Genomic DNA, 17364 nt, shown 5'->3' with positions numbered 1-17364 from the left:
TATGTATCTTTGTATTCCTGAGAGTCTTTCTATCAACCCAAGTGGTAATATAATAGTTTTAATTCTCCTTGATAAAATTATAATATTACAAAGAATTATTTTAATCACAAAAATTAAAAAGGTAACATTATAAAATAAAAATATTTAATTAAAATAAAATAAATAAATTTTTCTTGTAAAAAACTTGGCGCTGCTTTTTTAAGGTTTAGAACCTTTGCACAAGACTTTCGTATGGCAACGTAGTGTAACTAAACGTGGGTCAACGCACAAGAAACGCACATGACGCTTTATACGTCAATACGTTTCTTGTGCGTTGATCTACGTTACGTTACCATACAAAAATTTTGTGCGGAGGCTCTAACCGATACGTTTCTTGTGCGTTAATCCACGTTACGTTACGCTACGATATCATACGAGAGTCTTGTGCGGAGGCTCTTATCCAGACAAATTTGCATAGCGCATAAACATAAGAAATTAATTGGTTTATATGTATATGTGCAAAGGAAATAGACCAATCCATCTCTTTATGCATATGTTTATATGCACCTATGCAACTTTGCCTAGGTTGCCCTTGGACAAAGCAGCGCCAAGTTTTTTACAAGAAAAATTTATTTATTTTATTTTAATTAAATATTTTTATTTTATAATGTTACCTCTTTAATTTTTTGTGATTAAAATAATTCTTTGTAATATTATAATTTTATCAAGGAGAATTAAAACTATTATATTACCACTTGGGTTGATAGAAAGACTCTCAGGAATACAAAGATACATACCACTTGGTTTTTATTTTAGGTATATATTCTCTTTTTAATTGTAATTGGCGTTTTATTAAAAGATTTCACTTTTTTTTTTTTTTTTTTTTTTAATAGATACTACTTGTTATTTAGGCTTTTTTGAAGTAGATATCACTTGGATTAAATAAAGTAACAATTTTGTAATTTAATAATTTTGTTTAAAAAAATTAAAGCTACTACCACCTAGGTTAGAATAGATTTTATTTATTTTTGAATAAAATTAATAATACTACCACTTGGGTTTTTTTTTTCGAGGTAACAACCACGCGTGTACTTGGCGCCCTTTTTTTACCTTTTTTGAAAAAGGTAATTTTGTACTGATATCATGCGTTTTGTAGTGTTACGCATTAGGCCAGTCATATTAGACTAATTTAGAGGGGTAACCTTCCAATCACTCTTTTCAGGTTGCAACCACCATGAATCGCTTTGATTTAAGGTGTTGTAAGTGTTGTAAGTAAATTTTGCTTCGCATAATTAATGCGCATTAAAAAGTTATTAACAATATTATCAACAAAAAACGCGATTTTTTTTATTTTTTTTATTTTTTATTTTTTTATTCAAATATCTCGAAAACTAAGCAAGATAGGGTAACTAACTATACGTACCTTTTTGTAGAGCGTAAAATTATCTACAATAATGATCTGAACAACATTTATCATCAAGTCAGTCGTTTAGCTTGCACGCGCCGTCAAAATCCGAGACTCGGATCTCGAAAACCCTCGATTTCATCGTTTTTTTGATGTTGCGTCGGTGATTTTTTTCAGTCATTTAAAATGGAATTAAAAATTTCCAAAAAACACACATCATCTGAGAACTACAAAGAATACTTTTCAGGGTGTAACCGATTTTTTAAACCTTTTTTCTTTAGTTTGTAGCTATGTAAGCAAAAAATTTTGATTTTTTGGACTACTCTTAGTTTTTCGCTGTTTTCAGGCCTTAAAATTTATTTGAGACGAATTTTATCGTATGCATCTTGTTGTGGACGAAATTTGCAACAAAAAAGGACCCTTGTATTTTCTTCGTACGACGAACGCTGATTTTTTTATTCACGCGCAAAGTTATCTAATATTGCGCATAGGTCGGATAACGCTTGTTTTACACTAAAATAATTATTTTTTATTAAAATTTACGTAATTTTTCGCATTATTATTGAACCATCGTGCAAAGCCGTTTTTAACACCGTCTCTCATGTTTACTTAATTATTAACAAATTGTTTATTTAAAAATTATTATAAACAATTAGAAAAACATGTTATATTTGTTGTACTCGTCGTCTTATTTCAACTCAAAAAATGTTTTTAAAAAATTTATTCATGTTATTTATAACATTTATTCAAACATGCAGTGCATCTTTTGATTATTTTTCGCACCATCTCTGAGCCAATGCAATGGTGCGTTTTTTGTGGTTTTCCCTGTAGGCCTAATCCACAAGCATTGAATATATGTCCTTTCTATGTGATAATTATTTTGACATTTCTTGGATACTAAAATTATCCAACACGCAGATGTTGATGAATATATTAACATTTGCCTCAAGATCGTCAAAAAGTCGTTTTTCAGTAAATTCGGGGGGGTTTTTTTTTAAGGAAAAAAACGCACCATTGACTTTACCTCAGAGGTGGTGTGGAAAATAGTCAAAGGTGCACTGCCTGTATGTTTGAATAAAAATGTTATAAATAATATGAATAAATTTTTCAAAAACATTTTTCGAGTTGATATGAGACGACGAGTACAACGATTATAACATGTTTTTCTAATTGTTTATAATAATTTTTAAATAAACAATTTGTTAATAAATAAGTAAACATGTAAAATGTGTTGAAAACGGCTTTGCAATATGGTTCAATAATAATGCGAAAAATTACGTAAATTTTAATAAAAAATAATTATTTTAGTGTAAAACAAGCGTTATCCGACCTATGCGCAATATTAGATAACTTTGCGCGTGAATAAAAAAATCAGCGTTCGTCGTACGAAGAAAATACAAGGGTCCTTTTTTCTTGCAAATTTCGTCCACAACAAGATGCATACGATAAAATTTGTCTCAAATAAATTCTAAGGTCTGAAAACAGCAAAAAATTAAGAGTAATCCAAAAAATCAAAATTTTTTGCTTACATAGAACAAACTAAAGAAAAAGGGTCTAAAAAATCGGTTACACCCTGAAAAGTATTCTTTGTAGTTCTCAGATGATGTGTGATTTTTTGGAAATTTTTAATTCCATTTTAAATGACTGAAAAAAATCACCGACGCAACATCAAAAAAACGATGAAATCGAGGGTTTTCGAGATCCGAGTCTCGGACTTTGACGGCGCGTGCAAGCTAAACGACTGACTTGACGATAAATGTTGTTCAGATCATTATTGTAGATAATTTTACGCTCTACAAAAAAGGTACGTATAATTAATTACCCTATCTTGCTTAGTTTTCGAGATATTTGAGAAAAAATAAAAAAAATTGCGTTTTTTGTTGATAATATTGTTAATAACATTTTAATGCGCATTAATTATGCGAAGCAAAATTAATCCCACTTACAGCACCTTAAATTAAAGCGATTCATGGTAGTTGGAACCTGAAAAGAGTAATTGGAAGGTTCGATGTCTAATATGACTGGCCTACATCCTCTTCTAAAAGGGCATGTCATCCATACGATCTATCGAATCTATCAAAATATTGTTGTCGCTTTTCCTCTTTTCTCATCCTGCTGCCGAGAGATCATCCTATAAATACTAAATAAATTATATACATGTATAATATAAATATAAATAATTTTAATTACACACACACACACACACACACACTACGTTTACGCGAACGTTACTTCTGTAGTAACTTACGATAATTCCTTCGCGTAAACGGGATTTTGTAGTAACTTACGATAATTTACTCCGCGTAAACGAGTAAATTATTGTAAGTTACTACAGAAGTAACACTCGCGTAAACGTAGTACACACACACACACACACACACACACACTATCTGTCACGTATACTATGTTTACGCGAGCGTTTTACTTCCGTAGTAACTTATACGATAATTCCTCCACGTAAATGGAGATTATGTAGCAACTTATGATAATTCATCCCGCGTAAACGAGTAATGCCGGGATTACGATGAATTTAACGTAACGGGACGCGACAGACGCGAAGTAACGTAACGTGAACTTAAGAAATTACGATCGCCGTAACGTGAAGCAGCGTGCATTTCAGAAATGATTTGACAGCTTGGTATGAATAGAAGGTTAAGATTAAGGTTATCTTTAAATTACGGCGATCGTAATTTCTTAAGTTCACGTTACGTTACTTCGCGTCCGTCGCGTCCCGTTACGTTAAATTCATCGTAATCCCGGCATAAATTATCGTAAGTTACTACAGAAGTAACGCTCGCGTAAACATACAGTTTGACAACTTTTACAAGGCAGCATATACGTACGTGTTTGTACGATTTTGTAGATACACCTTCCTTCTTAAAGATCTCTCGGCATCAGCTCTTTACGGTCAATACTTATATATATTTCACTATCTGTCACGACGGGGCAACGGTCACGACTATCACACACTTACACTTATCCTTTTCTAGGTTGTAAAAAACTGTCACGCACTGCGACAGTGCACGAGTGCACTCTCGTGTCAAAAATGGGAAAGTGACACACCAGCCGCCATTTTTGTCCGACGTGGACGTTTCTTAAAAAAAAATTTTCCACATTTGGTCTTTGCATTGCAATATCTTCGCTCGTAGGGCACGTAACGAAAAAAAAAAAGACTCTTATTTATAAATCAAACCCCAAGCTATCGATCGAACCTACTTAGAAGTTGATCCGTTCACTCGTTATTGAGATCTCAAAATCTCGGATACTCGCAACTCATGCGTTCGCGTAAAAGAGTCACGGTGCGTCTCGCTTCGCGCGTACTTGGCGCGAGACACTACCGTGTCTCTTGATTTTGACTTTTCTGCGTTAAGTTAATGATATTCAACGTTTCTAAAAGTTAAAATAACACAATTTATATGTAAATGTATACAAATTCTTGGTGACATATTTTATATGTTAAAATAAACACAATTTTGTGTTAATTATTCACATATTACTTGTGTTATTTATTTACATATTTGCCTTCTGTTAAATTTAACATAAAAATTAGAGTGGGTAAAGTGGGACATGTGTAAAATATATGTTAAATTTAACACAAAATTGTTTACTGATTATAATCAATGTAAACTGTCACGTTTTAATAAAATAATAATTTATTATTTTTCTTGAATCTCTCTCTGTTCTGTATAACAATTTTAGTTTAGTATAATAATTTATATTCTTTTTTAAACGCTAAATAATTTATATTTTTTTCAACACGTCTCAAGCTAAAATTAATATTTTTATTTTTAACTTAATTTTCATAATGCACAATATAATAGCACCGCCGTGCTTAGGAGGCGTGTTTAAAGTGTCTTTATTTTCCGCAGCCGCGCTTTCCCTCGGCAAACAGAGAAAATTCACCTCGCGAATTTCGCCGCGTACCTACATCTCGAAATCTAGAATTCTTCTTTCGCGTGAGGAAACAAACGAGCCCGGTGGGAACCGCGAAAACGCGTCGCGGAAAAGCTGCGCGCGCGCGCCGCTTTTCCTGATCTTTTCGCGCGATGTTTTGTCTTGCGAGAGCAAACACTATGTCTCTAAACAGATAAATTGCCGGCAAGAGACGGAACCGGTAGAGGTAGAGAAGACCGACGCGCATAGCGTGTATCGATCGTGCGCCGCCTTTGCGTTGCACGTCGTAAAATACAGAGAAGCTTGGAAACTTCTCGGGGACTCGTAAAAAGAAAAGGCAGTAAATGCGGTATTACCGGAAAACCATGTTTCCTCTAAAGCGGCTCTGCATGGCCGATGACGCTCACAAAAGTCCTCAAGTCGCATGATGACGTTTACGTTCGACAAAAAGAATGCAACCTCTACGATTTTCTTTTTTAACGAAACTCAACTCTCCGTGGAATTCTTGTTTTTTTTTTCTGCACTCGCACGTCTTTTTGTCGAAATATTCCCCAGCGAATAAAGCTCTTTTCCAGATGAGTTTATCTGTGCGATAAATACGGGATGTATTGATTCTTGAAATTCCAACAGAGGATGTAAGAAATATTTGAAAATTGTTATCTTTATTGTTACTTCCTTCGGCGAGGATGTTATTTCATAAAGGGTTTTTAAGAAACCTTTCGAAATTTACACAGATACGTCGATTATTTTATCGTTTTTGTGAATCAATTAAATATCCATACTGGAATAGAAATTTCCAGTCATAAATCTTCGGCGAGGCTAAAATTTTCATTGTAAATAAGATAAGGTAAAGAAATTTACAGTAAAAATATAACAGTGCAAAAATAACTCCAAAAGTATGGATTTTTCATATTTCTCCTTTTTGCCGAGAGATCGAAAGAGTTAGGTAACAAAAATTGTTCGGATAAGTTCGGCAAAAATTTCTCTCGCACTCGATATTATACGACGCGAGGGAACAGGATTATGTAAATTCCTGTTACCGATCTTCGCGCGCCCATCTCTCTCAAACAAGAGCGAAATGCCGACTATACGAAATTATCGCGCCTCACGGTGTTAAGCTCAAAATATAAAAGTGAATAGAGGTATCGAGATATACTGGGATCAGGAATGTACGTTATGCTTCCGAATTCCGTTTAGTTTAATGCGACTGACCTTTTGACGCCGCGCTTTTCGTGCTTTTCAAATTTTTTCGAATTGTTATTTTCTTTTCACCAATTAAATTATTTTCATTTCAATATTCGCAATATGATTCGCGCATTATAATTTATGGAACATCGACAGATAATGCTGAATCAAATGAAATTTAACAATAATTAACATACTTCACAAAACAAATAATTAATTACATGCTTGCTATGCTATAAATATAGAGCTATATATAAATATATATATAATCCATTTAATCGTAAAAAAACTACATGTTTGCTATAAAAAAAGCAAGCTCAAACAAATTATTCTTTAATCGCGAAGGGGGACCGTTGTTTTATCTTTTTTTTTCTCAAATCGGTCAGTGCAAAAAGTCAACCCTATACATATTCCGAGGTTTCTCGAGCTCGGCACGAATATCGTAGGGGCCATCGATATTAAACTTTTACGCGGCAGAGAGGTTTTCCGTCAAGATAAAATTTCAAAAAGATAAGAACAAAATTACTTTAGGCAAATCCATTGTCGTACATGTGTGTGTGTGTGTGTGCGTGTGAAAACGCACGATGCAATCTCTGCAGAGTTACGTGCAAGCACGAGATAGCAAAGTAATAGTGTCCAAATGAAACCTCCGTGCCGATATATCGGCATATATCTCGCATATATGCGAGATTTTATCGCGGCTCTGTTGCCGCCATTCGAAACTGCAATGCAGCAACGCACCGTGCACCTTTTGCGTGGAATTTTAACGCTGCCGAAGCCCGAGAAGCTAATACGATACCGCGCTAAATTAATTTTGTCGCACGCGTATATCCCTCCCCCTCCCCCCTCTTTCTCCCCTTCCCTCTCTCATAAATAGCTCATTTTAGTCAGCAAGCTCCGACAAAGGGACTTTTAATCGAGTCAACGCGGTGCAGGAACAAAAAGCGAAGGCGGGTGAAAAGGGGAGAGGGGCGGGAAGGAGGGAGGCACAGAGAAAAGGGAAATTAGGTGTGCGCGCACACCTCCGCGCGATACTAAACGCAACCATATGTCCAATTAGCGCAAATTAACCCGGGCCCCGGGTCGCCGTACACGTAAAACTCAAAATCGGATTACGCGCCCCGTTAAAAGGGCTATTAACGGCGGATATTAAAAGTTAACGGTGCGGTCTATATAATTGCCGGTGTGATCGCTCGGAACAATCGTAAAGTTAAAAAAAAAGGGAAGAGGGGAAAGAAAATCGGGGAGGTGTCGTCGAGCTTCCCATTCGCGCTGATCTTTTTCTATTCGATCCCCTTATATCTTATATATTTTTGCTTTCAAGACAAAGTTTGCTCGCGGCAGAATTATAATAAAAAAATGCAGCTAAAAAGGAAATTCCTTGAATATTCCTCGAACGGCGTTATATTATGTAATTATATTTTTATATTCATCTAAGCGAATAATTATAATTTATATTTAATTTCCTTTGGAACCTTATTATACTTAGGAAAGATTCTGCTCTAAATTTTACATACAAATCACAATTTCTTCTTCGATGTAAAACTGATGTTTTTGCGGTGTACCTTGACAATTTAATACTATAAGCTATATATGCATAATGTCACTTAAGTAAATAAACTTGAAGTAATTTAAATAACTACGAAATTGCGCTCGACATCAGTAATTCAAACTTTGAATTATATTGTTTACGGTTTTGGAAATTAATTCATCTCTAATTTTAGATATTTAACATAGAGATTTCCGTTGTCGAACAAGTTCGTGCCTATTGTCAAAGAACTTTCAATGACCGTCGTGAAAACTTTTTCGAAGAAATAATGAATACCGCGTTCATTAAGCAAATAAAAAAACATCCTCTTATATATATTACTGGGACATTGCGACAAATTTACAGTGCAGGTAAGTATATCACATAATTCGTCCTGTTCGATTATAACAGGATCGAAGTGAACACTGATATTCACTATGAATTACTCGCCATAATAAATCATTACGCGATCGTTCGCAAATATGGCGATGCAACAAAGGAATGAATTCCATAATAATTACAATAACGGAGCTTTGTTCTAGCCGCGTGCATAATAACATCATATTATTAAAATTTGTGTAACGGCCGGGCACATTACAGCAGAATTAATGCGAATGTTAATCGTCTGCGCGATGTAGAAAGCGACTTAATAATCAATTTAATAGTTTTCTCTCCGTTTTAACTACACCATTGCAGCCGGTACATATTTAGACGCTGTTGTAATGATAACGAGTTCTTTTACTATTTTACAAAGAAATTCTGAAAACGGCTGTGTAAATCGCCTACCATATACAATATTTAATTAATTGTCTCTCTTAGGTTTCTTTAATTATCTTTTAATTTTTTAAAGAAAAAACTAAGATAAAATACCCAAATATATTGAAATTATTACTTTTATTAGTTCTATAAAAAAAAGTATAATTTTATCGCCTCTTGCAAATTTCTTTTCTCTCGCCTTCTCTCTCTTCTTGTCGTTTTGTTGCCCAAAAAATCCAAGCAATCCAAGCATCCTCTATTTCCTAGGGAAATTCGTGTATCAATCGCGTCGGGAAAACCCGCGGTGTCTATCTATCAACTGGGAGTCGCGAGGAAGAATGACACGCGAGAGGAACAACGTGCTTCTAAAATGGTCGTTTGTCATGGAGAATTGCTTTCGCCGCGTTCCGCCGCCATAAATCGCTACCGCTTGACATGTACCTTTCTCTACAAATTTCCTTTTTCTTAAGTAGAAAATAGTCTACGGAGAATAAACTTTTGAAATTCCGAAGAATCTTCTTCACTCCACGGATGCTGATATACGTTATGTACATGTAATATATTGTTTCAACGTAATATAAGAAATATAATTAACTCACGTTATAATAAGTAACACAAGTAATTGAAGAGAAAATGGAATATAATATGATATATATAGATACCTAAATTGATTTATATATATAAAATATATTACCTTTATATATAGTACATACGTTATAACAGATTGCTTTGTGAAAAATCTCTCATGCGTAATATAAATAACGATGTTAAAATCTTTAGTCTGGTTAGCGTCAATAAATAATTATTTTTATAATTTTAACAAAATAATGAGTAAGGACTCTCGAAATTACAAAACTTGAAAAAAGGATGGCTATGAGAGTCAGACGCATCAGTTATCTGTGCGTAAGTGATCACTTACGCACAGATAACTGCGTCTGACTCTCATAGCCATCCTTTTTTCAAGTTTTATAATTTTAACGTAATAATGTACATAATTCTTTATTATAAATTAATAATACCATGACACGTCGTCGTAAAGTTCGTCCTTTACTTTTCTTAAAAAGTTCTAATTTCATCTCTCACACAAGAGATTCGGCCAAAACAATATATCACATTAAACAAAGTTAAAGTGGCTAAATTGCTTTAATTTCAATAAAAAAAAACATTTTTTTTCTCAGGAAAAAAGACAATCTCACCGCCGATCTCCCTTTTCTTATCCAGATAATCGATTTATGACTTCTTCTCTCCTTTCGTACGGCATAAGATCGTGGCGGAGATCCTAATCGCGCTGTAACCCAATTTAACCCTTCACCCGCAAACCTGGGTCATTTATGTCCAGGCGAAAATCAAATGTAGTTGTAACTTTTGAATACAAATTACGTGAAAAAATTAAATTGTTTATAATTTTATGATTGATATTTTAAAGTGAAACTTTGAAACACCTTCATGAATTTTTTCAGATTTTTTGCAGCTCTTTAACACTAAAAAAAACATCAGGACCCAGGTTTGCGGCGTAAAGGTGTCAAAAATACCTTTGCGGGCGAAGGGTTAAAAAAGCTCCCTTATCTGATGTTTAACGGCCATTGGTAATGGCGAGGCTGCATATGGGTACGGTCACGGGATCGGTGACACGGTACACATCGCCGTACAAGTTAAGGTGGTCCTTCCGCGGACCCACAGCTAGTCAAATAACAGTCCGTCATGAGGTAATTGAAAACAAACATATAGTGACAAACATTACACACAACATCCCAATAATTATAATAATATAACATGATTTTACACGCACGATTTAATCGTATTTGATTATTTACTAATTAAAAAAATATCACAATAGTAGTGCGGTTGGACTCGATTTAGGTTAGGTCAGGCATGACAGTACGAGTAAAGCAATATGCGCGTGGATCCACTACTTATTTAACCTCATATATCAGAGCAAAACATTCGGCAAGCCCTTATTTTCAAGGTATGTACGAAATCCGGAAACTTCAGGGAATATTTTAAGACATGAATAATGTATTCATCTGATCGCTAAGTACATGTATTATTCGTTGAAAACCTCGGCCGTGGCGATTTGCATCATTCTATCTTTCTCGTTCATTAGATGTAAACAAGGATAGAATGACAATGGCACGCTCCGCGAACGCACATTTAGAATGACTTATTTCTTGTAAAGTTTCGGTAACCTCACTTGATTTTTCGTACACATGTCCCTTATTACTGTATATTTAACATATATCAAATTTAGGTACTTATCTAATACTTGTTCTCACGAAAGGACCACCTTAACGGGAACGGTGATCAACGAGAGAAGGACGACGGTTCTCTCAACTGGATACAACTTGGAGGAGAGTAGACACGGACGACACGTTTTATCGTGTTCGGACGTGTTCCGCTTGAACGAAAAAATTTTTTAAAGTATAGCGACTGATACAGTCTGCTTGCAATTGCCTTTTAGACTTCGCCACTCAACCGTATAGTAATCAAACAGTGAACAACACTGGCCGTATTGACTTCGTACTAGAGGCAGGAGCCATTAAACCTAAGAAGAAGAAGAAGAAGAAGAACTTGAAGGAGAAAAGAGACTGCTACCTACTAACACGACGCGAGCGACCTATCGTGGACCATCGTGTAACTTGTCGCTTGTGTAAACGACCGTAAGAGCGTGTAAGCCCCTGCGCAAGCAAGGACGACATCCTCGAGGACTCGACTTTGACCGCCCGTTAATCTTTCGTCCAGTTTCCCTCGTCGCGGTTAGTCCTGTATATCTTATACGTACACAAACTCCGAAAAGGAGATGTTTATTATTAGGTTGTTATATGTGAGTAAATAAACGAGAGTGTCATTGCGTTCCCCGTACAAGAAACTGACGTTTAATAATGTATTTGATCGAGAGAGAAGATCATTGCATTACGTCTTTGCATGACGTGATCCTTCTATAAAAATAGATTTGATAAATTAACGTATATGTATTTAATATGGTTTGAATAATATATATAGGATCTATATACAATAAGCGAGAAATTGTAATAATTAATATTTTTAATTAAATTAGTTTTATGAATAAAAAATTATAATTGAATAAAACTTCATGATTTATATAAAAATATAAAGAACTTATTCAAGTAATTAATATACTGGATTAATATACAGTTTATTTAATAATTTATATTATTAGATATACTTTTGTAATTTTAAATTTAAAAGTAATAAGTATAAATTCCAAATGTCAGCGCTCTGTTACTTTTATTAAAACTCGAATCACGTTAATATAATTCGAGAGATCTCCATCAGCACTTTCATTCAAATGCAAAATAATTTCCTTCCATCAAGTATGAGATTCTATACATTATATTTAACTGATTCACTGAATTGCAATTTTCCGTAGATTTCACGGAGAGATTCGCGGTGGATGAAAAGGATCGCGATACGCGAAACCGCTCCTCTCGCGATCGATCGATCGATCGATCGATCGAACTTGGCGGAGAAATCCTCTCGACCGGGCCTTTTATTTGCCGGATGCACGACTCGCGGAATCGCGTGATTCTCTAACTCCGCCTGATTCGATCTAGAATCGGGAAAGGGGGGAGGTAATGCGCTGAAAATGAAGAGACATCTAACGCGCTTCCTGCAAAATTCATTTCCCGCCCTTCGGGATATTGAGGGACCGGAAGAAGACGAAAGCGGGCGTCGACGGGGCGCGGGAAAAAGATTAAATAATTACGGGAGATGCGTTTACCGGCTTCCGCCGAGGAAATGGAACAGCCCTCGTCTCTTTCGATCGTGATTTGAATATCGTCACTTCATTCAATTTAAAAAAAATCGTGGAAGCATCTTCATAATTTTACAGAACTTTAACCAAATTGTTCTTGGACAATGAAGAAATAATATTCCAAAAGAAGCAAACTATCAACTTTAAATAGAACATCCTTATCTTTAATTCTATCGCGCGATTATCGCGGGATTATTAAAAAATACTTTCTGAAATACTTCTCTCAAATGTGCATTTTTTTATTTTCAGATTAACAAAGGCTATATGGAGATTAGTATATCGAAACTCGACCGCCACCTCGATGTGACGGTTCAAAAAAGATTTAAAAAAAGAAGGCTTCCAAGCAGACACCCGAAAGCGAGATCGTGTTCAAGATTGGTCCGCCAGCGCGAAGGGCTCCCGTCGATTTTTTTGTTTGGTTGCCCTTGCCCTTATCCAGGCGCGCACTCCCAGCCCTTCACTAAAGCTAGGGGGAGAAAAACCACGAGTGTCCTCTTTCCCCGAAAGGAGGGATGTCTCCCTCGCGGGGAAAGAGAGATGCCGCATGGCGGCTGTACGGCAGCATGTAACATCTTGCGTCGCCGCTTCGAGTGCATTTTGAGGGGTGGCACTCGAGCTTCGCCGGCGTGCACTTCGCAATGCACTTGGAGCGGAAGCGAACGCCAACCACCATCAGCCGCGATCGCGTAATTTCACCAAGGGTCAAAGGGCTCGATGGCTCTTTCAAAATGAAAAGAGGGGAATCGTGCATTCTGGCTCCTCGGACGATGCATTCGAGCTCCCGGAGGTTATTCCCCTACAATTTGACTTGACGATAAAGTATTTCGGTTACATGTTTTGTAATTTGACGGTGCGATTCCTTCAGCGAGAGGTAGCCGCAACGGAATTGTATCTCATCGTCGTATTTCGCATATTAGCATATTTCGCATTTTATGTCGCGCTTTCTAAAATTAAACCTAAAAAGAAACACCGCAGGTTCTCTCGCTCGCATTAATTTTTGAAAAGTTGGAGGATACAAATTAAAATTTTATATTCTGAAAATATTAATAAAAGACGCGCGAAACACGAAAGATAGGATGTATTACACAATAATGTGCGTGTATAATTTAATAATTTATGCTTTCTACCTTTTGAAAATAGTTCTGTTTTTCAATTGGACATTGTATATAGCTAAATTATTATATATTTGAAAATAATCATAGTTTTGTAGTTGTTATTGGACATTGTGCACTGTTAAATTCGTAGTGTCAAATTATGCTCAATTTAAGTCATTTTTAATAATTTCTACTATTAGGTCACCAGTGTCACCACTGCTCCTACTCAATATGTCGTTAATTTAACTAAAACAATGTTATAATTTAACTAAACCTCTAGAGTTAAAATAACACTATTTTGTGTTAAAATAATAAATTTTGACACACATGGTAGTTAAATATAACAAAATGATATTTAACTCAAAATATTGGTTTAAATTTTATCCTGTAATATTTAACAGTGTGTAACTATATTTTTTTACTGTATATTATTTTCAATTTAAACGTCAATAAACGTTAATTTTTTTAATTCGTGTAATATTACTGCAAAATTTCGTGTGACTCTATAAGAAGAGCTCTTTTAATAAATTTAATAATTTATCAAAGATACAAGACTTACATCTAATACATACTAATTGCTCTTTAAAAATGACTGTCAGGATGCATGTGCGGAATAAAAATGAAGCGTTTGTTCGTTCATCGATTACACCCGCGCGTCAATCGTATCCTGTTTTTTAACACTTTTCTCACGTGTTCCGCTTCCATGACGTTGCATCAAAAGGAGCATACCTATCAGCTTTCGGTTGTCAGGCTCTTTTATCTATCAGCGTTCGCTTGGAACGTGTTTAATCATATTTTGAAAAAAAAATTCCGGATTTGCAAGATCACACCCAGTCGAACGCGCACGCAGGAATGTATTTCGGCGGTCAGAAAAAATTTCAGACTCGTTATTTTCCACTACGTCTGGCCGAGTATGTTTTCTGCCCTCGTATATGTCTGCACGCGCGCGCATATAAATTTGTAGAAATCATATAGATACCGACAATGTGTCAGAATAAACATTTGCACTGCGAGACAGTTACAGTGGAAATATAATACAGTATATTCGATTGCTGGGTAAAAAGTTACAATAAACGAAATATAGATTTATCTCGCCATTAATTATGCACACGTCAATAAGCAATAAAAAAGAAAAAAAATTTTATGACATATACTGTCTGAGAAAGAAGAAAAAATTTATAATTAAAAATAGAAAATTGAGTGGCCAACGCAATCAAGAATTAAAAGGGATTTAATATAGAGATCATAAATTAAAGCGTCCAAGATTAAAGATTGATATTCGAAGGGCCGAACGAGTATAAAATAACGAGTCGATTGTCGAGATTTTATAGTTAGAAATTATAATTGGAACATCGTTAACCAGTAATATTCTCTAAAAATTGAAGAATGAAATATTGTGTAAAACGATCAAAGCAAGTGTAACGAAAAGTGAAAATTGAGCCTGTGCAGCACTTCGAGCGATTCACAACACTAAAAAAGAGTAAAATTACGCTCTATAAGTTGGAGTGAGATCGCACTCCATTTAAGTGCACATCCTGCACTCTATCCACTCTACAATTCTGAGTAAAAAATTTTGCTCTGTCATTTATCTGTCGATCTTTAGTAAATCGTGATTCACTAACGTAAAATGATATCGTATCACTCCGGTAGAGTACCCGCTCTAAAAATTTCAGTGAAAAATTTACTTCTATCTTGTGAGTGCCCGCATTTACTCAAATTAGGATGACAATCCTCTCTTTTGGGGTGACTATCGCAATCACTTTAATATATTAATAGCGAAACTTTATGTGGGACTTGGAGAATAAATTGTCCGTTAAAAAAAATAATTAACGCTCGACTCGATTCGGAGTCTGCAATTTTGTATGCGCCTTCGCGTACAAATTTTCGCGCAAAAGTCCCGCAGAACGGACGCGACGCGGAGTCTCGATGTCGCGCAAGTTTCTTGGCGGTGGTAATTAAGCCGCCATTCGCGATTCTCTCCATTAGCCGGCGCGGCGGTCTGCGGTTCACGCACCCATCACGGAGGTCGCGCGCGCGACAATGCACATTGCGACCGACGGCGTCGTCGGCGACGTCGCACACGTAAACACATAACACCGTGACTACGTAATAATGCTGCCTTACGTACACACGCGATGTGCGTTGCATTCGCGCGAATTGCATTCCGCTAGCACACCCGCTTGCACGCTTTCAATTGCATAACCGAATAGATTCGTTCGGGCTGTGTTCCACGATTGGCAGGCTACGCTTGACTAGATTATCACCAATATCACCTCTATTCCGCGCGCGCGTTGTGTAACGAATAAAGGTTGATTCACACTATACGGCACGGACCGTCACGTTCCGACAACGACACATACGTTAGACAAGGATACCTATTGTCTACATCCTTGTCTAACGTACGTAAACGTACGTGTCGTTGTCGGAACGTGACGGTCCGTGCCGTATAGTGTGAATCAACCTTAAGTAGGCCCCGCCGCGCCGTGCACGACAATGTTGCGCCCGGATTGGTCACCAGATTCTCCGCGGCAACTGTTTTGAAATTAATTATCTCGCGTAATTAATTAGAGGCAGCTTGGGGCTTCATTCTCGTTTCTCTTGTTGACGATGAATAAACATTAATAACTATGTGAGGCACTGTTGGACATGAATTTTCTATGTAGCATTTCACGAAATTAATTGAGAACTTTTAAAACTGTTTCAAAAATTTTTATTACAGAAATATATATTATATTTATATCCTTTTGAATATGCAAACACATTAAAAATTGTTATTCTTATACGTCCTCTGCTTTCTCTCCTCTCCTTTTTTCTCCTTCTATTATACAAATTCTATAAAACTTGTTATGTTCATTCAATTTCGCGAGGAAAAATATCGCACGCTGTTTTTATCTATCTAATATCTATAGAGCAAAGAGAGTTTCCGCTTGATATCGCGAGATCCGTTGGCGTCGTTATTGCGGCGATTAAATTGTGTATACGTGCACACGAAGGAGCACGAGCCCTCCGAGCTTTTTCTTCGGAGGGCTCCCTTTCTTTCAAGACGGCGAAAGAGGAAGATGCCTCCCGCATGTGAAACGACGGGGAATGCGTGTCCACGACGGCCTGCAAATTGATGGCAATTGTTCCCCGCGTCCGCCGCGCCCGCGTCCGGAATACCAATTGTCGTCGATGCTAACTCCAGCTTAGCTTAAATTGCACGCTAAACCTTCTCCGAGACTGCGCGACACACACAATAAGAAAACGTTATTGCATAACGCTTGCCAAGGACAAGCGAGGTTCGCGAAGAAGATATGCATTAAATGCAAACCGTCTGCTGGCTGGCGGACGGCAACCGACCTGCATCACAGGCGCAGCTAACTTGCCTTTATTACCACGCCTATTACGTAATGTCGGATTTCGGAATGTCAACTCGGAAAATCAGAGGACGGTGTACTAAATTCGACATACATATACGGGACCTCGATGTATACAAAGTATAAATCTTTTGTACAAACACCTTCAAATACAAATTCAATCTATATTTATATATAGATAATCAGATTATTTTTTATAAATTGTATTTGTATTAATACATATATTTTTAAATTAAAATTTAGTTTGAATAAAATGTAGTAATTGCAATTATAAATGATACATAATATTATTCAAATAAATAAACATGAACCTCGCTAAATATCGACGGATTCGGGTTTGAAACGCCGGCTTCGAAAGTGGAATGTAATTCCATCGCGGATGCGCAGTGATCCCA

General features: G+C 36.2%; 1 protein-coding gene across 4 annotated transcripts in view; it reads right to left on the bottom strand.

Moving 5' to 3' along the window:
• Mmp2 (Matrix metalloproteinase 2) overlaps positions 1-17364 on the bottom strand; it is a 234661-nt gene that overhangs the window by 68383 nt on the left and 148914 nt on the right. The window contains exon 1 of one of the 4 annotated variants that reach the window (XM_077417231.1): positions 15742-15791. The exons of the other annotated variants lie outside the window; for them this stretch is intronic. Within the exon in view, the coding sequence (XP_077273357.1) occupies positions 15742-15776 (35 nt within the window). The 5' untranslated portion in view covers positions 15777-15791. Of the gene's footprint in view, positions 1-15741; positions 15792-17364 lie in introns of those variants that run through there. 4 annotated transcript variants of the gene reach the window in all.

Source organism: Temnothorax americanus, unplaced genomic scaffold (assembly GCF_048541705.1).
Source record: "Temnothorax americanus isolate GAGA-0224 unplaced genomic scaffold, ASM4854170v1 Scaffold48, whole genome shotgun sequence".
Taxonomy (NCBI): Eukaryota; Metazoa; Arthropoda; class Insecta; order Hymenoptera; family Formicidae; genus Temnothorax; species Temnothorax americanus.
This window is presented reverse-complemented; position numbering and strand designations above follow the sequence as displayed.